A 22,500-nucleotide genomic window follows, 5' to 3' on the forward strand; every position below is an offset into this window, starting at 1 on the left:
TCGAAAATTGGAAGGTTCTACTTATAGACATTTGCGATAGGAACTGACGAATCAAGTGGAGACAAATTCTGCTAGCAACCAATCAGAAATCAAAATTGCTCAATAAAAATATTGAATCTTTTAGCATTCCGGCACATAATTTTTTCGTGTCAACACGAGGAAGATCTTTTGTTCTTTGCCTGCAAAATTATAAAGTCCGAGACTTATGCAGACCGGCCACCCACCAAAAACACTTCATCACAACGACTTGTACAGAATAGCTAGCCATCTGAGACTCTTCTGAAATTAAACATGGCTTTCAATTCAAGATTCATCATAGTTTTCACTCCATCTATAGAACTTTTCAATCATTTAATGGAAAATCTCACTCCCCCTAATCCTCGAGTGGCTTTTGGCCTTGGTAAGTGGCGAACCATTAGTATAAAAAGACAGAATATTTTATGCTTGCTTTATTTAATCAAATCAATGTGAAGAAGCCGAAATATGTTCGTAGGATATATTGTCTATATTAATTCAAGCTTTTCTCGTTATGTCACTACTTACCAATAACACTTCTGCATTAAGCAATCTCTTTCTATCAAAGGCGTGTTTCTTCAAATGTTTTTATTTGTTTGTTTTTAATTGAATTTGATTGTTTATTCTCATGCTTTTATGTATCGTATGGTTTTATTCCATATTTGCTTACATCAATATCAGTTTGCTTATTCCATCAACTATTTATTCGTATTTGCACACATCTGCGATCTGTAAGCATTGATAAATGATACAGAAACCGGTCTATAAATATTGATAATGATACCGCAAGCGGCCTGTAAACATTGATGAATATCGTAAGCGGCAACGTCCCGAGAGCCCTCTCAAAGTGATTGGTTTCACTTTTACCTTTATAATATTTTAATCAAAACTTACGGACGTCATTCACTCTTTATTTATTAAATGTATTCAAAGCGGATTAATATTTTTCTTTCGCTCATTTTCATTTTCTTTTACTGTTATTTTATGAGGTTTTAATTATTTTTTGTATAACTTATTTTCCATAGGTAGAGATTAGTGATTCGATTGTTCCAAATATGGCAATCATACTTGAATGTGATGGAAATAATCCCCTTTTTAAATTTACGGACATAGTAAGTCTCAAAACGTGGTCGATATGCCGAGAGAGAGAGAGAGAGAGAGAGAGAGAGAGAGAGAGAGAGAGAGAGAGAGAGTGGGAGAAAGAGTAATTTCGTAATATTGTTTAATAAGAAACTGTTGATATTTCGTTCAAAGTGCTCGACTTGAACAGAGATGATTATTATTATTATTATTATTATTATTATTATTATTATTATTATTATTATTATATTTTAAATAAATACATATTTTAGATGGCTACCTAAACAAATAAGCGATGCTGTGTCTACTATGAATTTTCCATTTTTATCGTATTATATTGTCATTTATTTTTTATTTCTAAGCAAAATTTCCGGGGTTTTTTTTCTGATAAGTATATTCATGGGAAGATTCGATATTGACATAATAATATCGATTGCTACTGCATAACGAAAAAGATCTGTAAAAATGTACCGAAATTTAAACATGCTAAAAGAGCTGTTTGGTAAGAAAAATAATATCTGGATCTTGGAATTTAGGTATACACCCCCTCTCTCTCTCTCTCTCTCTCTTTCTCTAGACACACACACACACATACATACATTATATATATATATATATATATATATATATATATATATATATATATATATATATATATATATATATATATATATATATACTAACTGTATATATCCGGTATTGTCAGGTCGAAACTATGCGTCATATATGCCGCTATTTGACATGTCACATCATATGACGAAGAAAAAATTATGTGCCGGAATGCTAAAAGATTCAATATTTTTATTGAGAAATTTTGATTTTTGATTGGTTGCTAGCAGAATGTGGCTCCACTTGATTCGTCGGTTCCTATTGTAAATTAGGACGTCATGTATGACATCATCTACGGTGACGTCACATATGACATGTTCACAATTTACGCCATATTATTATAATAGATATGACATGTATTGTGAAAAACAGACTATTATAACATATATAATATTGATAGATAGATAGATAGATAGATAGATAGATAGTTAGAGACAGTCAACAAAACTATTCTTCCGACCTCTGGCCTTGTATTTCAATTAAATCATATCAACATTTATAATGACTACTGCTGCTATTTCATATAAAATATATATTCCTTTATTTTTGTTAATAAACCTTTTCCGTTCTCAACGACAACGGTTTTCTTATGCACGTTTGAATTAAGGTTCAAATCTGGAAATATTCTTCCCGAAATATCATTTTATGCGAACCTTCCATCAAACCGCTATGACGAAATTAAAATTGTAATATAATATAAAAATATATATTGTGTCAATAAAAAGGTGGAAACTGTATGACTTATGCCACCGTTTAATGCCTTAAATTTATTCAATCCGTTACACCTCTGCATTATATTATTGCCTTCTATAAATTACATTTATATACACACTAAACAATGCTTTAAGCAAACTACATAAACCTTGTAAACCTTTTTTATTTTTCTAATTAGCTGTTATTCTTTTAATGATAACTGTCAGGTCAAGCATCGCAAAACTAATTAAAATGCTTCGTTCACGAGAGAACACGCGGCATAATGGCGAACATTAGTTTAAAAGATAATCTTAGAAAGATTTTGGGATTTTTAGATAGAGATTGATAATTTGGATTATTTGGATTATTCGATTTACTGTTATTATGTTGGATGTTATTCTGACAATATTTCAGCCAAAGTAACCTTCGATCTTCTTCAGGTGCGTCCTGCCGAACTCGGGAATCTTTATGTCAAACTCAAAAATCTGTACATAGTTTCGAACAGAGATCGATTTCTCTCGTCTCGCAAACTACCCCAGTGGATTACGTATAGATTCCCGAGTTCGACAGAAATGTTCCTGAATTCGACAAGATGCACGTGTAGAAGGTCGGAGGTTACATCGACCGAAACTTTGTGAGAATAACACCCAAAATGAGAACAGCAGTCCGAATAATACAGATGATACAACTCTAAGAACTATTAAAATTGATCCTCAATTTCTCTTCTCGGGGCAAATTTCCCCCCATCTTGGAATGTCTTCTTGGGATTAAACTCTATTCCTTCAGAAAGAGGATCTAAAAAATCCAAAGGATATCTTAATACAAATTTCCTGTATTATTTTTGTCAAATATGATTTAGAGAAAATTGAAAACCGGATGAAAAGTCCATGTTTGATATCTAGATAATTCTTCACTCAACACTAGTAATAATAATAAACAAAGCTTAGTGTGAGATTAATGACAACGACCTTAGCGCCGCTGACCATCTGCTTTTAAAAAAAAAAAAAAAAAAAAAAAAAAAAAAAAGGCCGAATGTGCTCATGTATGTTGGCCACAAGTAGCACGTTATAATCACCAGTCGGCACCATTGTTGAAAAGCCAATCTATCACTGACCTGCATGATATGAACGCTTCTTTATCTTACAAACTCTCCCCCGGCATGCTTATGAAAGAGATTTAAACCGTTAATATTGCCTCAAATGTGTCCATAAAAGGGATTTATCGTCTCGTATGAGCGGCAGCTAAAGAAAAGAAAAGAAACAAAAGAGTGTTTATTTGGCAGACTGAATTAGACTTAATATCTGCTTTCAAAATGCACGCGGTCATAAACAATTCTTATTTGAAAATAATATCCCATGTGCGTGTTTTGACGGATAATATTGCATTCGGGAGGTGTTTAAGCTTAGCAATAATTGTTATTCGTACGTTTAGTTCGTGCTAATGAGTTTTATAATACGTTTTTACCTGTTTGATTAGAACTCGTCATTTACGGTCAGCTTCAGATAATTCCTCATCTATGTATAATCTATGTATCATCTATGTATCGTCGAAGCGTAGGAGGCTTTCCATATTATTAACAATGAATAATTGTGTGGTTTAAGGAAAGCTTCATTGCAATTTAAATGGTTTTAAGGAAAGCTTCATTGCAATTTAAATGTTTTAAGGAAAGCTTCATTGCAATTTGAATGTTTTAAGGAAAGCTTTATTGCAATTTAAATGTTTTAAGGAAAGCTTTATTGCAATTTAAATGTTTTAAGGAAATCTTCATTGCAATTTAAATGTTTTAAGGAAAGCTTCATTGCAATTTAAATGTTTTAAAGAAAGCTTCATTGCCATTTTAATGTTTTAAAGAAAGCTTCATTGCCATTTTAATGTTTTAAGGAGAGCTTCATTGCAATTTAAATGTTTAAGGGAAGCTTCATTGCAATTTAAATGTTTTAAGAAAAGCTTCATTGCAATTTAAATGTTCTCAGGAAAGCTTTATTGCAAATTAAATGTTTTAAGAATGCCTCATTGAAAATTAAATGGTTTAAGGAAAGCTTTATTTCAAGTTTAATAGGTTAAAGAAAGCCTCGTTTCAAATTTAATGGTTTAAAGAGAGCCTGATTTCAAATTTAATGGTTTAAAGAGAGCCTCATTTCAAATTTAATGGTTTAAAGAATGCCTCATTGCAAATTTAATTGTTTAAAGAAAGCCTCAATGCAAGTTTAATTGTTTAAAGAAATCCCCATTGCATATTTAATGGTTTAATAAAAGCTTTATTGCAAATTTAATGGTTTAAGGAGCACTTTATTGCAAAGTTAATGGTTTAAGGATTTTCTTTAAGTGGAGGAGTCTTTATGAAAATCAATTGAACATCTTTTTCATTTTGCAGCATAAATTAATTTTACTGCTAAAATCCTTCAAATATGACAATATCCGAGAAACATTTAAGGCACATAATGCTTTGTGAGTTTTAAAAAGTTAAAAAGGATAATTCTACAGCTCAAGAGCCTTGAAAAATTCACTCACTTTATGAAGAAAGGTATTGACATTGTAAAACCTACTTCCTCGGTAATGTGTTCTCTGTCTACTCTTTTTTTGTCAACCAATCATGTTTCTATTTGTGTACAAACACCATAATTTTTAATAGATTTTATGTGGACGCTAATTCACACAAGCATGATGAATACACAAAAATGACGTATAATTACGGCTGTAATGCTAAAAGTAATAACATTTATTTTATATCTATTTTATATTTATTTGTTTGTTTTATTTATGATTTAACCAGCCTGGGTGCCCGGCGTTGCCCGGCGTTGCCCGGCGTTGCCCGGGTATTTGGAGGTGTGTGTTGAGCAAAAAAAAAAAAAGTGGTAGTAGGCAGGCGGGCTCGAACCCGTACCGAGAAGGAGGCAAAAGAAGGTGAAAAAATACATGACGTCTTTCCGTTGCGTCCATCGCCAAACCGGGAGTGGCAAGGTTTAAATTAAGGCTAGTCAATCGAAAAGGGGATAACTTTCGGAAATATCTGCAAAAAAGCGACCCCTCTCTGTAGAAAAGTTACCATTTGAGAGTGAAAGAATTAATAGTTTTAGCCAATTTTTCGATATTTGTCGTCCGAAAAGTCAAGCTTCAAAACAATATCGATCTCGTGAAAATCCGTCGCTTTTGTCGAAAGTTTTAGGCAGACATAAAAACATGCATAAATATGTATATACATTTAAACAGACAGGTGAAATTTAGATTATATATATCACTAATCATCACGTCGTATGAATCCGAAGATTTTATTGCTGGCATTGGTTTCCTCGATATTTTTCTAGTCAGACTTATTTCTAGAAAGACATCAGGTACTTACGGAAGGGACCACATGAAGATTACCAATATCCTAAGTGAAAGTGATTGTTGTGAAACGAACTGGATTCGAACTTGGGACATCCAGGTCGTCATTCCGTATGGTTTACCACTGAATCACCGTCACCTCCCAACATCGCTCATAACCCTTTAAAACATTTAATGAATTCGCACATGAATACAAAAAAAAAAAATGCGGACATACATTCTACGATTACATACTCGTATATTTAAATTTTCAAATATATTTTTAAATAAACTTGACCAACAGAATATGTATAATATATTAACGTGGGCAACTCAGTTAGTTTTGTTTAATGGGTAGGGTTTTTTTTTTTTTTTAGGGAAGGGGGCATACTTTCAAAGACGAAAGCTGTCTAGTTAGGTAGAAAGGACAGACATGGGAAAAATAAATCACATAAAGAATAACGTCACACGGAGAGAAAGTTAATTAAGTCAACAGTTATAGCAAAGTGACGACGCTGACAGACGCACCTTAAGTGGGCTCGTAGACAGAAATAAATACGACTGTGTCATTCTCTCCCTTCTTTCGAAGTAACTTGTGATTTCGAAACCTTATCACCTCAATTTACATTTGCTGTATTCCAAGGAAACTACTACTACTATTATTATTATTATTATTATTATTATTATTATTATTATTATTGGCTTACAAGGGGCTTTCACACAGGTCATAAAAGATCTCTCCTTGAAAACAAACTGTGATGTTCCCTGGAAGCTGGACGACAAGTTCCCCCAGTTATCCAGTACTATCCACCTCTTCATATAATTTGCAAATGAATTTGCATTACCGCAACAGCCGCTTACCATTGATTTCTCGCTGGCAGCGGCTATTGGTCTCCACTGGAATTTGAGTGGCAATAAGCCTCCTCAAGGTCCCAGTTCTCTTCACATTGTCCAGCGGAGGTTTGGTCAGAGCTCTCTCCTCGGTCTTTCTATCCTCCTTGACCCTTTTCGGCTATATGGCTTCATTCTTTTTGTGTGTGGGGGGTGATGGGAGGGGATGGGGGACTGGATAGAGAACTTATTGATATGCATCTTCAATGTTCTTGGTTCCATGTAACACTTCTTCATGCTTTGTCTCTGCTGTAGTTTATGTAGTCCGTGCATCGTCATCATTATTATTATCATTATTATTATTATTATTATTATTATTATTATTAAAGTTAAAGGATTCTTGTCGTTATGTAGGATAATAATCCTCTTCGTAGTCGGCCATCTTTGTTTTTGTATTGCATATGGCATCCATTATAATAACCACAACACTAATTCTTTTATTCGAATTTGGTTTATCATGATTTTTTTTCAAGGTTCACAAACATCGTGCATGAACCTTGATATTCATTGCCCATGTTTTAATAAAATATACAACCCTCACTTGTCGAGCCGGTTAGAAATCTATTGACTTGACGGGTACCACATTTAACATCTTTAGCTGTGTTGGAATAAAAGTAGAAACAGAAAACGAACATTTATTTCACTTCTAGCGTGTGACGTCACAATCACGCCAGATCTCCTCCACCTCGCACTCCTACCCCCCATAAATCTATGACAACTATTGCTTTTGTCTTAGATTTAATAAACCTCGCCTTCTTTACACAACTTGTCAATAAAGCCAGTCCTCTGATTCCCTATTCAACAAATCCATATGCTCGGATCAAAAAACAATTCTTCATTCGCATACGCAAATTGAAATGGGTTTCGCTTTCTTTGTATAATCCCCGGCGTCGGTTTGACAGGAAACGTATGCTCGCTCATAGGCTCGAATTTATAACCGGTTCCATATGGTCCCTATACACAGAGAGGAGATGGTGGATACGGATTAGCAATTCTGCATCTTATCCGGCTGTCCTAATATTAGAGGTAGCAGAAAAAAATGAAACAATAAGAAGAAAGAAAAATGCAAAATAATAACAAGAAGTAATACTCGTATTATGGTGACACGTCACAACCTACTTTATTATTTTCGGATCGTCTGCTCTTCTGTTTCGTTTGGGATTTTGGCAGTGAAAACGAAAACGGGAGGGGAAGAGAGGGGGGGGAGACAGCCAACTTCGGACGGAATAAAGCATATGCGATATAATCGCAGAACCGTACAAAACAGCAACAGTGCACGTCTGAAAGAAAAGTAAATCCATCGATGAAAATAGATTGAATTAATATTCACGACGGAAAGAGCGACGAGGATAAGCTACGGGCAAATATCGCATTCGTTTATCTTAAAGTTGTCACCTATTGACAATAACACTACATCAACAGTCTTACTGAAACCGTTATCCATTGTCCAGATAAATAGGATTTGAGATGTCTGAAAGATTACTCCATCTCAATTCGTTATACACACTTTAGAATGAAGAAATTAATTATAATTAATTTATGAATTGATATTTGATATTATACAAATATCCAAGATATTCTATCTTCGCCTATAAGAAACATGTGAAATAATTTAACAATATCTAATACAAAACGTTTGTTTTCTCATAGAAAATAAACATCGTATATATATATGTGTGTGTATACACGTATATATATATAATTATACACACAGAGGTATATATATATATATATATATATATATATATATATATATATATATATAATGGTAGACAATTTTACAATATTAATTACGGCTACCGTTCCTATAATTGTGATCAAGAATGGTGTATTGAGACGTTCTATTTCACACACACCTACACACACACAATATATATATATATATATATATATATATATATATATATACATTTCATTTTATCAATATTTTTTTCTTTGCCAAATCCTTTACATTCATAGGAAAAAATGAAAAATCTTTCCAACTATTTTCTGAGAAATATACTTTTGTTTCTGATGAGTTGTTCGGTAGGATTCTGCTATTCAACGAAACACGCGTAAGACGTTCTTCATAAAAATGTATGAATAAAATATTATGAGTAAAAATTAAATGCATCAGCTTTGGAATTTTGACAAGCGATATATATATATATATATATATATATATATATATATATATATATATATACTAGTAGGCCACCCGGCATTGCCTGGTCGTAAAATACGCTTAAATCTGATATTTTGATTAATGCAGATTTCGTATTTATTATTATACTAGCAGTTCAGTCCGATTTTGCTCGGTCCCTATATATATATATATATATATATATATATATATATATATATATATATATATATATATATATATATATATATATTAAAAAGTTTGACTCATGTCCACGTAACCTACATCTAAAATTTCAAGTTGGCGGAGGAATTTAGTAGAGTCTGCAAAAGTCAACTCTTTTTAACTTTGACCTCTTGGAAGCCAAATTTTCGCCCAAAAACTGATTAAAAAGCTTGCTCTCTGTTTGAATACACTGCATGTAAGATTTCAAATGGTTAGAGCAAACAGTGGTTGAATAATTTGGTAGAGACCGCAGAGGTCAAATTTTCTTAACTTTGACCCCAATTTTGACCCCTAACATTTATTGTTTTGGGCTCGAATCCAATTAAAAAGTTTGATCCATTTCCAAGTAATCTACATCTAAAATTTCAAGTGTTTAGACACAAAATTAACGGAGGAGTTTGGTAGAGTTTTCAAAGGTCAAATCGGTGACTTTTGATCATTTTACAGCCAAATTCTGGCCGATAAAAAGATTTTACCCAAATCTCAATACCCTTTATATCAAATCTTGAGTTTGTAGACTGAAAATTGACAGAGTAGTTTGGTAGGCAATTTTTTTAACAAATATTAGGTTGGTGCAAAAAATAATGTCGTTGTTTTGGCATGAAGTTGAACGTCAAAGAAAAACGACATTATTTTTGCCCCAACCTTATATATACACACATATGTAAATATATATAGAAAGAGATTTGTGTTTACTATAACCTTTTTATGTAAATATTACGCATGTAGAATATCTGCATGAATATAATTACACGTAATAGTTAACAAAAGATGATCATCCCATACGAAAACCGAAAAAAAAAAACTATTAGGAAATTAATTAAAATGCATGTTTAAAAAATATGCAAATTAGCTAGATCTTTTGCAGATGAATGCTATTCCATGACTCATATATAACAAAGTTGTATTTTCTTTTTAGATAAATAGAAAAAGGGTTTTCTAATATGAATATCAATGCACAAAAGGCAAATTTTTGGGAAGTATATATATGGCGTTACAGAATATCAACTCAAATCAACATAATACCATCGGTTCCAAGTCGGTATGGATTCAAATTCAACGAATTTCACTGGCTATTGTGCGTCATATATGGAAACTTTTCAGGAGAAAATATTGTAATATATATATTTAACACTTCTACCATGAGATGAACTCGTCTTTCAAATTTTCATTTCGTTAGCCCTAAGACTATTCAAACGGCTTTATCACTTTTTATTTTTGTTTTCAATATCATTTTGGATTCTCCGACAAAAGAACGGCGAACCTATAAATTCACCATTGTCCGTTCCTTCATTCGTCTGTCTGCACTTTACTTAATAACTATGCTTTGGAATTTTTTGAAATTTTACACAAACATTAAACATTATATGAGTAAAAAAGTAACAGAACGGATTTTCCGTGAAATATCCGGTTGCCCCCCTAGAGGTCTTTTTCGAGTTAAAATGGCTAAAATTGACACTTTTGTGCTTATTTAAAAAAAAAAAAATTGATGCCTTGGATTTTTATTAAACTTTCTGAAAAGTTGTAACTAACTGATTTCTAAAAGTTCTAAATACAAAAGAAAACAACAATAAATAGTGATGAGACATTTTAAAAATTGGGTCTACCGAAAGAAAATCCAACAGGCTAGTTCTTCCTCCAGTGGATGAATCAGCTTACATATATAATTTACAATACAGAAATTTAAATAAATTGCTTTGCAAACTTATACTCGATTTATCATCTTTCTTTTCAGATTGCAAAGTTGGTTCTATTGAGATGACGAGTAAGACGTATGTGGTTGGGAAGGTGGAAAAGGAATCGCCACCGCGGCCCATCAATCGGGATAGCCAACCGACACATTATACGACAGCACCGCAACCTGGCGTCCAAACACCACAGATGACCCAATCTCACCCTATACCAGTACCTAGCACAAACAACAACAACAACAACAGTAACAGCAGCAGTAGTACCGGTAGTACCCACAGTACCAGCAGCATAGTGAACAACAATGAGAAAGGTTACAATAATGCCAGCCACCAGAATCAGGTTGGCAACGTGATATTGGCCGGAGTTCCAATTGTGTCTTTGTTCATCGACGCCAAAGAACGCCTGTGTCTGGCACAGATCTCCAACACGTTATTAAGCAAGTGAGTATAAAGAAAATAAATGAAACAAAATGCAAACACTTACTATGGTGGAGGTTTCGAATTTGTATACATTTTTATTTATTTATTCATTTATTTCGGTAAAACTTGCGGAGAACGCTGTTTTACGGTTGTTATAAAAATGGAACGGAAATGTAAATGTCGTTTCGGTACATTATTACGTTACGCCTAACTCACCGTTCACATTCGACATGTCAACTTTTATAGGTTTTCAGGTATGCTGACAAGGTTGGGGATGTCTATTCCGAAAGTCGTTCTTAACATGGGGAGGTTGGGGGTGTCTATTCCGAAATCAGTTCTTAACGTGGGGAGGTTGGGGGTGTTTATTCGTTGTAAGCATACCCGAAAACATATAAAAGTCGACATTTCCATTGTGAACGATGATTTGGACTTGTGTAAAAAAAAATACCAAAACGTTATACACCATTGAATTTTTTCGTTTAAAAATTAAATTATTTACTTTTTTTTAATAAAATTTTATTTTTATATATAAGAAAATCTTTGGTTTTCTATATATATGTTTTATTTTTTATTACCGTTTTATCTGTTTAGTTACATATGTTTCAGATGTTGGACCATGTTTACGATCTAACAGCCTAGTCAGACCTTACGATCTAACAGCATCGTCAGACCTTACAGAAGTCTTCTGTAAGGTCTGACGAGGCTGTTAGATCGTAAACATGGTCCAACATCTGAAACATATGTAACCAAACAGATAAAACGGTAATAAAAAATAAAACACATATTTGCTCTGCAAGAGTATTGAGCACTCTCTTCAGGTTTTTACTAATTACCAGTTTTACCATATATATATATATTTGTCTTTACATAAGCAGTAGTTTGTTGCTACACAGTCATGAGCATGTTTCTTATGTAAAGACAAATGTAACTTGCTCTACTTCTGTAATGAGTACTCTTGTATGAACCTCGTTATATTTCACTGGTTACCCTACCTTTGGAAAATAGCAACCTTAAAATTATATATATATATATATATATATATATATATATATATATATATATATATATAAAATACGATTTTTGAATGTTATTCTTTCGAGTACTTATGATTTTGGGGGGGGGGCTGCGCAAGTTAAAAAAAGATTAAAACGGAAGGAGATTTAAATTTCCGTTCCATTTTTATAACAACCGTAGAACAGAGCGTTCTCAGCAAGTTTTACCTTATTTTTTTAACACGTGCATCGGCAACAAGCATAATAGGCTAAGTTATTTAATGCAATTAAAAATATATATTCAGAGTTTTTGCACAAACATGTAGGCACAACAATAAAAAAAAATTTTTTTTTAGGCATTCTGTTATAATAAGACTAGCAGGGCGTTTCCCGGTCGTATTTTAACACGTTTAAATATATTTTAATTTATGCAAATTTCGTATTTATTATTAGAAAGCCAATTCTACATTGATTATTATATTGTAATCAATATATTGTGATGTCAAAAGTATGGAAAAAAATATAACTTTATTGCCATTGGCTAGAATCGAAACAAAATATCTAGCGCTCCAGTCTTACTCATTACCGTTTGAGCAATTGTCAAACGGATAAGAAAAATTTAAAAATGGTCCGACTTTAACGTATAAATGTGCATTTTGCGCATTTGTAAAAGAGCACTTTAAGTCGATTTATGCCTGCCAAGTTTCAAGCCGTGGTGAAGGCAACCTTTCTAGGAGAAGCAAATCTCTGATTTAAAAGACCATAAAGCGGAAGACCAGTACCCGCATTAAGCTGGTCTGCAGTTTAATTTGTTGCTGGCTATCTTGCTCTTGCTTGTTGCTGGATCTCAACATTTTGAACCGAGAGAGAGACTTAGCTGTCGTACAAAGCTAAGACTCTGTAACATCATATTTGTATAGATACTCATCGATTTTTAATGTCTGAGGGAGTGGCACTCGTCTGACAAGACGTTGCAATCATATATATATATATATATATATATATATATATATTATGTATCGACATAAAATTTTATGTAAATTTCTTCAGTATTTACTTCGACAGTGCTTGATACATAAGTAGAAAAATAAAAATACGAAGCAACACCAATTCCATGCTGACGAATCTTCACGAGGATGAAACGCGGAAAATTCTGGGTAGCTTAATTGCCATATATATATTTTTAAAACTTACTATATATACACACACATATATATATATATATATATATATATATATATATATATATATATATATATATATATATATATATGAAATAAATCAAATTATATAAGCATTGTAAAGAGTCTACTTGAATCGATTAACATTTTAACATTTCCATGTCTCGTCAGAACTCCAAATGAATCTCGCAGTCGAAAAATACCTTCAGAATAAAATCTTCCCAGAATTCATCCGAAAATACGAATGGAGTGTGAAACAGTCGCATATTATACGATATTTTTGTAGACATGGAAATGTTAAAACGTAGACCGATCCACGTAAACACCTTACAAGGTTTATATACTCTTATTTATTTATTTATAAGCTCTACATACATATTGAGCACATTTCAAAAATATTGTTTGTTTCTTTTTTTACATTATGGTATTCATATACTCTAACTTAATCAATTAATCTCTCTCTTTCTCTTTCTCTCTCATATATATATATATATATATATATATATATATATATATATATATATATATGAAACAAATAAAATTATATAAACATATCTTTGAATTCTTTGAAGTTTTTAACCTTTAAAACTATACAAAAAAATATTTTTTATCATTCGTTAGAAACCATCTAGTCAGTAAGTCATTTAATCACCTGCAATCACTGCATCAACTCGTTCTCGAATTTAATATAGTACTAATAATTTATTTTTAAGGGATCATCAGTTGTTTACCATGAAACACTGTTTCGGGGATTTAAAAACAAAACAATATATTACATCATGGTTCCCCAGCAGTGTTGATCAAACACCACCTCCCTTAATCTTAGGAAGAAGACATATTACAAACATTTGATCCAATTTCCTATTTTTAATTGCAATTACTAACCTTTTCATGCTATAAAAATGAATATCTTACCTGTGTGATTCATCAATTTCCACATTAGAAATGGATATATTTTTTAATTTATCAGTCTTGTATTTATAAGATTAGGATTAATCCATTTAACTACTTATCACCCCCACTATGATTAGTATTTAGTACAGTTGCATTCTTATTTATTTATAATTAGATATATAAAGGTTAAAAATATTTTTTCATATATACATTTTTTTTAATGATATATATATATATATATATATATATATATATATATATATATATATATATATATAAATTTATTATATGCAATTATAAATACATTTTATACATTGCTAATATAGTTTCGGATTTCCTTCATTAATATAGTCTCGTTAATCTTAAACGATTCAAAAGCATCAGGATAACGAACAAATGCTTTATTTAACTGTTTAAATATTTTATTTTTATCCCCACCTTGTTTTATCATCCTTATTACTAAGCTAGAAACTGGGGGTATAAAATCTGTTAACTTTAAAGTAACGCGAGCTATTCTCAAAAACTCTGACATAATGGTTCCATAAAACATAAAAACAGGGCATGTGCTATCTGTATGCAGCATACGTACTATTTGAAAGGGGAAAGCGTTTATTTTATCAAATATTTTATAAAGAAAAATCCCATCCTCAATTTTTATATCTAAATCCAGAAATGTATCCTGTTGTCCTCTATGTTCACAATTCAATTTTAATTCTTTTGGATATATAAGATGTTTATTTTTTTTAATTCATCATTATCGTTTATACATATAAGGTCATCTATGAATCTCCTACACCCATGAAAGTTGTTTTAGATATATCAGTTTTTAATAGTGATGACAGATATATATATACTCGAGTCTATGTAAATACAAATTTGCCCAAAATGGTGCAGGATTCAATCCCATTGGGATACCTATTGTTTGGAGTAATATTTTATTTCCTATTTGAAAATAGCATTCTTTAATAAGATGACTTACAAGTATTTTTTAAAATACCTTTAGAAACACTAGTTTTGATATTTTTATTTTTACACCAGAAAGCTTTAGAGTTTGAAAAGTCTATATATTTACCTTTTCCACCTTCAAAAGCTAAATCTACAGTATCATTTAATTCTTTTATAAGTGCGGAATTTTAGTATATAGCGTACTAAAATCATAAGTAGCTATAGATTTTGCTTTTATTCTGGAATTTATTTTATCTAATTTTTCTTTCACTGGTTGGGAATTATTTACTACCCAAAATAGATTTATATTACTATAGAATTTTCTTGTCAGGTGAAAATTATTTATTTGATTTATAATTAATTTAAATATTTTAGATATAGCTTTACTTAACGGTTTAGTGATGCACATCTTTGAACCTACAATAAATCTAGCACTAACTGGATTTTTATGCATTTTAGGTATCCAATACATGCATGGAAGATTTTTTTCTTCTTACTTTAATCCTACTTTTTCACTAATAATACTATTATTCATAATAATGCTATCTAAATTAATATTGCTAACTTTATAGATATCTGAAACGTTACCTATAATTCCTACTTCTATCAATAAACGTTGTATATAATATTTTTTACATATAAAAGCTATATTGTTTGCCGCTTTATCAATCAGAACTATTACGAACTTGTCTTGAAGTATTTTAAGTTCCTCCAATATTTCTGAATTTTTTAAAAGAGGATTGGTTTTTCTAGGGTGTTTAATTTTTTTTTTATATGTTTAACCTTTTCATTTACGCATTCAAGTATACTATTTTTCCATGCATCAAACGTAGACTGTGCTAATTTATATTTCTTTACCATAGACATAATAAAACCTTCTAGTGCTTTAGTTACGTCTTTAACGCATTTAGTGTAATTTAGCCATTTAGGCTCTCTATAATTCGGACCCTTACTAAGGAGTTTTCTTAATTTAGGATTATTTACTATCTTTAAATCTCCTGTAATTACATGTTTTATCTCATTATTACAGAAAGGAGAGGAATTACATTCACATTCTGGAATATTTATAATATTATCATTTATATTTATATGTTCTACCGTTTTTTTATAATTGAAAATCTTATTGCGTATTGTTGGCCCTAGTTTATATTTAACTATTGGTTTTTGATCTTTTGTCTGTAACTCATTAGGTAGTAATTGTATAGTTTTTTGTTTATTAAATATTTTAGGTAAATTTACATCATCAAAACCTTTATTTTCATACAAAACAACACAAACATTTTTAGGTTTCTTTTTTATACCGTCCACAGGTGGTTTATATAGTTTAGTGTCGATTATATCCAGAATATAGTCATACCATTGAATGAAATAGTCCTCCCTATATATCGTATCCGGTTGTAATAATATTTTCGATGCTATTTCCTTCAAAACTTTCTTTTTTGTTTGATTAAGCAATTTTCTTATATAATTGAACGACTCCAAAATTTGATTAATAATAATATCTTTAATTTTACTAAAAAAAATCATCGCATGAAATAACTGATTCTCTATCATTTCTATTAGCATGAGTTCTATCTCTAATACCGTAGCGAGGCAAAGCTGGATATAATCTACCTATAATTTCAGAATCTTGTAGGTTATTTTTTTAACTTTAATATTCAAACCATATATATATATATATATATATATATATATATATATATATATATATATATATATATATTTAATATTCAAACCATGTATATATATATATATATATATTTAATATTCAAACCATATATATATATATATATATTTAATATTCAAACCATATATATATATATATATATATATATATATATATATATATTTAATATTCAAACCATATATATATATATATATATATATATATATATATACATTTAATATTCAAACCATATATATATATATATATATATATATATATATACATTTAATATTCAAACCATATATATATATATATATATATATATATATTTAATATTCAAACCATATATATATATATATATATATACATTTAATATTCAAACCATATATATATATTTAATATTCAAACCATATATATATATATTTAATATTAAAACCGTATATATATATATATTTAATATTCAAACCGTATATATATATATATATTTAATATTCAAACCGTATATATATATATATATATATATATATATATATATATATATATATATATATATGGCGATTAAACTACACTGAATATTCCGAGTTTCATCCACTCTAGGATTCATTAGGCTTATGCGAGAATTTTGTGGTTTTCTCGCGTTTCTATATACGCACCTTCTATTGAGTTTTTAGTTAGCCAATCAGCTTGCTAGTATCTACCGCGCCCTTCCTAATCAGCCAATGAGTTTAAGTAAATACTCAAAGTTTACGCATAAATTTATACTTTCGTATATTAATTTTATGTGAGTAAATGAAGTAGTTATATATATATATATATATATATATATATATATATATATATATATATATATATATATATATATATATATATAGTGAGAGAGACAGACAGACATACAGACAGAGACAGAGAAATATCGATGTCTCCGTTCAGTATTAAAAGACAAAGGATACCCCCTCCAAGGGCAACTGCGCGTGTAATTATGAGGCAAGGGTTGCGCTATCCCAACCACACCTCTTCTTAATCGGCACTGTTTGACTCCAGTTGCAAGGAGGAGTCTAGGGCAACTGGAAACAATGCCGAGATAAGCGGAGAGCATATACAGCATCTGAAAGTCCCAAATGGTCACCCATCTAGTACTGATCAGGTTCAACGTTGCTTACCTTCGGTGATCTAGCGAGAGATAGATACATATGTGTGTATTTAGACAGTATTCGCTCATTTAAACAAACATTAGTAATCGTAACAGAATTCTACTGCTTAATCATACCATTTTTTTTCCAATTTTTCCAACGATCTTTTATGACCAAAATAATGTAAATTCCTCGTGTATCAGAAAGGTTTTGTTTATACAAAATATACGTTGCCAAACAAAACAGTTTTTCGGCTTGATTATATCCTTTTTCATTTTCTAAAATAAATAGTTTGTGTCAAATTAAAAAACAAAAAAAAAAAAACAATAACAATGAATATCCTATAAGTATCACCAGCACTTTTAATTCTTTGTTGATTCATCTTCATATGATAACACCCCCCCCAAAAAAAAAATTGAAAAAAAAACTGGAGAAAATAAAAGAATTAAAAAAAAGAAAGACAGCCGAGAATGCCGTATGTAAAGAAGGCAAACCCTAATGCAAAAAAAGATAAAGAAACGGTGTAGTTGAAGAAGAACGTTTACAATTTAAATTCTCAGAGCCAAAAATTAGATCATTGTATACATTGTATTTACGTTAAACATTTTTTAACACATTTTATACGTAATGTTATTTATTTATTTATATATATATATGTGTGTGTGTGTGTGCTCAGAAGCTGAAAATATATTCTTCATTGAGCTTGTTATTTGTAAAAACTTGTACTACATCAGAGAAAATATCTACCTCTAAAATATATTTTCATATAGACTCAAGAATATATATATATATATATATATATATATATATATATATATATATATATATATAACACTCTAGTATAGTAATTTTCTCAATATTTCATCGGCTCTCATCAGAAAATATAGATGAATAAATAAATAATGTTATCTTCTCGATATATGTATTATAAAAAACATTTATTGAGTTCGGGATAGACTATACATATATATGTGTATATATATATATATATATATATATATATATATATATACATACATACATATATATATATACATACATATATATATATATATATTGACAGATATTCTTTATGTTAATACATGTCAACAGTTTGATACAATTATATATATATATGCATATATGTGTGTGTGTGTGTGTGTGTGTGTGTGTGTGTGTGTGTGTGTGTGTGTGTGTTGCTCAACACAACAAAAAGGAACCTTTTTTCTCTCAAATTACTCGTCTATGTAAATATTCATGGCTTTCATATCGAACACATGATAAATGTAGTAAATGGTTTTTACCAGAAAAGAGATGTCCTTTCTCGAGGCTAATTTAACACTGCTCACTCGCCATAAAGAAACGACTTTCTTGCATCCTGAATAAACCAATCTATTATGGCCGACGCTTCCCTATTATCGAGTGTCGTTCTCGTTCGCATGCCATTATCCAAGGTCCATCGGAAACGTGCGTCTATATGCAAAACAGTCCCGTGCCATCGATTAGTTTCGTCTCGCTACGATAAACGTCCCTTCTGGTTATCAATGATCGCGATGGTTTTTATGGGATGACCTTTACCATTTGCGCATTGGTTGTCAGTTGACCGAGAGGTCGTCCAGGATCAGACACGGTTCGAAATGAAGTTCGCGCATTTATGCGAGATTGAAACGGTAACAGACTGAAAATAGTTGGATAAAAGTAGGCGACAATAGAAGATTCGGCCAGCCCATTTCATACATGTTAAGAATGTTCGTAAATTGGCCGAGAGACCAGGGTTCAATCCTCGGTAAAGTCATCCCAAGAAATTAAAACACTATATGCATGATACCTCGTTTTTAAATACGCACCGAGGATCAAGAGTAACTGGAGTGGTGCCGGTAAAGGAGTGGCGTCTTTCATAACACTTCGGTGTAGTAACCAATGAAATGGGAGGCTTTGGGTCGCCCTTGGACAATGTTGAACGCTTTACTTTTTTATATGCAAGATAATTGCACAAACTAAGAAAGAAAAAAGCGAATAGTTTGAAGTTTTAATCGTAGATCTGCTCACATAGCCTTATAGGGGTGCACTTTGAAATTCATGATCACTTTTATTGCTCCCACCCCCGTGCCGCTAAACTTTATCTACGACTACACTTTTAGTTGCTTTTATGTAGATATTCTAATCTTTGTGTGTGCGTGTCTGTAGATATATATATATATATATATATATATGTGTGTGTGTGTGTGTGCGTGTATATTTGTATGCGTATATATATATACATACATACACACGTATATATATATACATGCACACGTATATATATATACATACACACGTATATATATACACACGTATATATATATACATACACACGTATATATACATACACACACATATATATACATACACACACATATATATACATACATACACACCCATATATATATATATATATATATATATATATATATATATATATATATATATATATATGAAAAATATCTATATAGAATGATGTAAGCATACACGGTTATGAGGATAAATTTTAAAACATATTAGTAGGAAAAATAATGGGATTATTAAAAAAAATGATGGCAATCACTTCCTCTATCTCCATTAGCTTTTTACCTTCTATTTTTTCTTTCTTTCTTTCTTTCTTTCTTTCTTTCTCTCCCCCCCCCCTCTCTCTCTCTCTCTCTCTTTCTCTCTCTCTCTTTCCCCTTTTTCATTAGTTTTTAATGGTCTCCATTATTTTTACCTACTAATATTTACTTCTTTTTCATTGTTTGATTTGTCCTCCTATTCACGTATACTTACATGCTTCTTTATAGATATTTTTGACTTGTTTTTATTTATATTTTCTTTTTTTCTAATTTAAATGTTTTTAAGACAGCTTTTAATTATATTTTTACCCTTTGTCTAATGCTGTTTTTCTCTTATTCTGATAAGAAGTATTTACCTTCGAAATTAAAGGGCTGTCCGAAAGGATAATAGTCCGCAATAAATTAAATTGATTAATAATACTCATCTCAATAATGAATTCCAGTTAAATAATTTATATACCCTTTTAACGTGTTGATAATTATTGATGATTATTTTTGCTAATTTTTCCCCGACAATTCTGTTTTGCAGGTATAGCTACAACGAGATCCACAACCGGCGTGTGGCCCTGGGCATCACGTGTGTACAATGTACCCCGGTACAGCTAGAGATGCTGCGACGTGCTGGCGCCATGCCCGTGTCATCGCGTCGGTGTGGGATGATCACCAAGAGAGAGGCCGAGCGGCTGGTCCGTTCGTTTCTTGAGGAGAACACCCCGCCCAAGCTGCCCGAGGATTTTACCTTCAGCGTGTACCATGAATGTGGTTGGGGCTGCCAGGGCAGTTTCCACCCGTCCCGCTACAACAGCTCGCGCGCTAAATGCATCAAGTGCAACTTTTGCAATTTGTTCTTTTCGCCCAACAAATTCATCTTTCATTTCCACCGGACGGCAAACTCCAAGTACAACCATCCTGACGCGGCGAACTTTAATTCATGGCGTCGGCACTTGAAACTTTACGGTGAAAACTCGGAGAACAACGAGTTCGTCTGTGCCTGGGAAGATGTCAAAGCGATGTTCAACGGTGGTGGCCGGAAGCGTTTGCAAGGAGGCTCGTCAACCCAAAATTCAACTTCTAATAATCAACAGTTGGAGAAACGGACGAAATTGGATACGAATAACGAGGGAATTCCCGGCATCGGAGTTGGTGGCATTGGAACTGTTAGTGTTGTGGGAGCGAGTACCACAGGCGGAACAATGCCTGGGAGCGTGATTGTCAAAGAAAGATCTCCCTATACAGTTTCAGATTGTCAACCGTTTTCTATGTTTGCAAATCCTTTAAGGAATCCTTCATTCCAGACCCCAACTTCGTATGGACTCGCGATGACTGGCACAAACACACCTGACCAGCTAATTCCTACAATTACAAGCAATCCTTGGGGAACGAATCAGACGAATTTCCTGATGGCGACGTACGACCGGTTTTGGGCCAGCCATCTCGGATTAAGTAGGCCAACAACAGAATTTCAAACTAATCCGTATTTTATGAAGGCTTTGCCGAATAGCGGTCCGAAGGATTCATCTGAAATCAACCAATCTTTAAATCTAACGCCATCAAGTTCGGAAGAAGAAGATTCCGGCACCTCCTCTAGCAACGAGGAAGATTTAAACAAGCCGCCCATAGTTGGTCATCGATTGTCGGCGTTCAGACCAGTGAACCCGATCAACAGTCGGCCTAAATCTGCCACCGATGTCGATAAACAGATTGTGGCCCCCACAAGTGATTTCATCTCGGAACGAGAAGGTGAAAAAACAATAGGGGTTTCTCTGGACGGGGATTCACACAAGCACTTGTCCGATGCAAACACAGAGGAAGAAGAAGATCCTTGTATAGAGATTGATGTGCTGGACGAAAGTGAAGACAAATGTAGCGTTTTAGAAGGAGGGGCTTCCGATACCCTCGGAGAAGAGGAAACGGCGCTGTCTGTTGGAGCGTTGGGCGAGACGGCGGGCGTGACGTCGAGGGCAGTGGCGGTGATTAGTAAAAACAGGAACCGACCGGAAAGTCTCGGTGATAAACGGTTATCGGATCACGAGTTGGACGACAACAGCACGCAGCAGCATCAACAAAGCGCCTCGTTAC

The 22,500-nt window shown here is 32.0% G+C and overlaps 1 protein-coding gene across 2 annotated transcripts in view; it reads left to right on the plus strand.

Moving 5' to 3' along the window:
- The window catches only part of LOC145268214 (uncharacterized), a 124,990-nt gene that overhangs the window by 49,161 nt on the left and 53,329 nt on the right, over positions 1-22,500 (plus strand). For both annotated transcript variants that reach the window (XM_080123525.1, XM_080123517.1), the window contains exons 2-3: positions 10,674-11,070; positions 20,951-22,500. The exon at positions 20,951-22,500 is cut by the window's right edge and continues 194 nt beyond it. In XM_080123525.1, coding sequence (XP_079979651.1) covers positions 10,697-11,070; positions 20,951-22,500 — 1,924 coding nt within the window. In that variant the 5' untranslated portion in view covers positions 10,674-10,696. The remainder of the gene's footprint in view (positions 1-10,673; positions 11,071-20,950) is intronic.

The sequence above is a fragment of the Euprymna scolopes genome, chromosome 4, assembly GCF_053919585.1.
Source record: "Euprymna scolopes isolate OS-2025 chromosome 4, ASM5391958v1, whole genome shotgun sequence".
Classification (NCBI taxonomy): Eukaryota; Metazoa; Mollusca; class Cephalopoda; order Sepiida; family Sepiolidae; genus Euprymna; species Euprymna scolopes.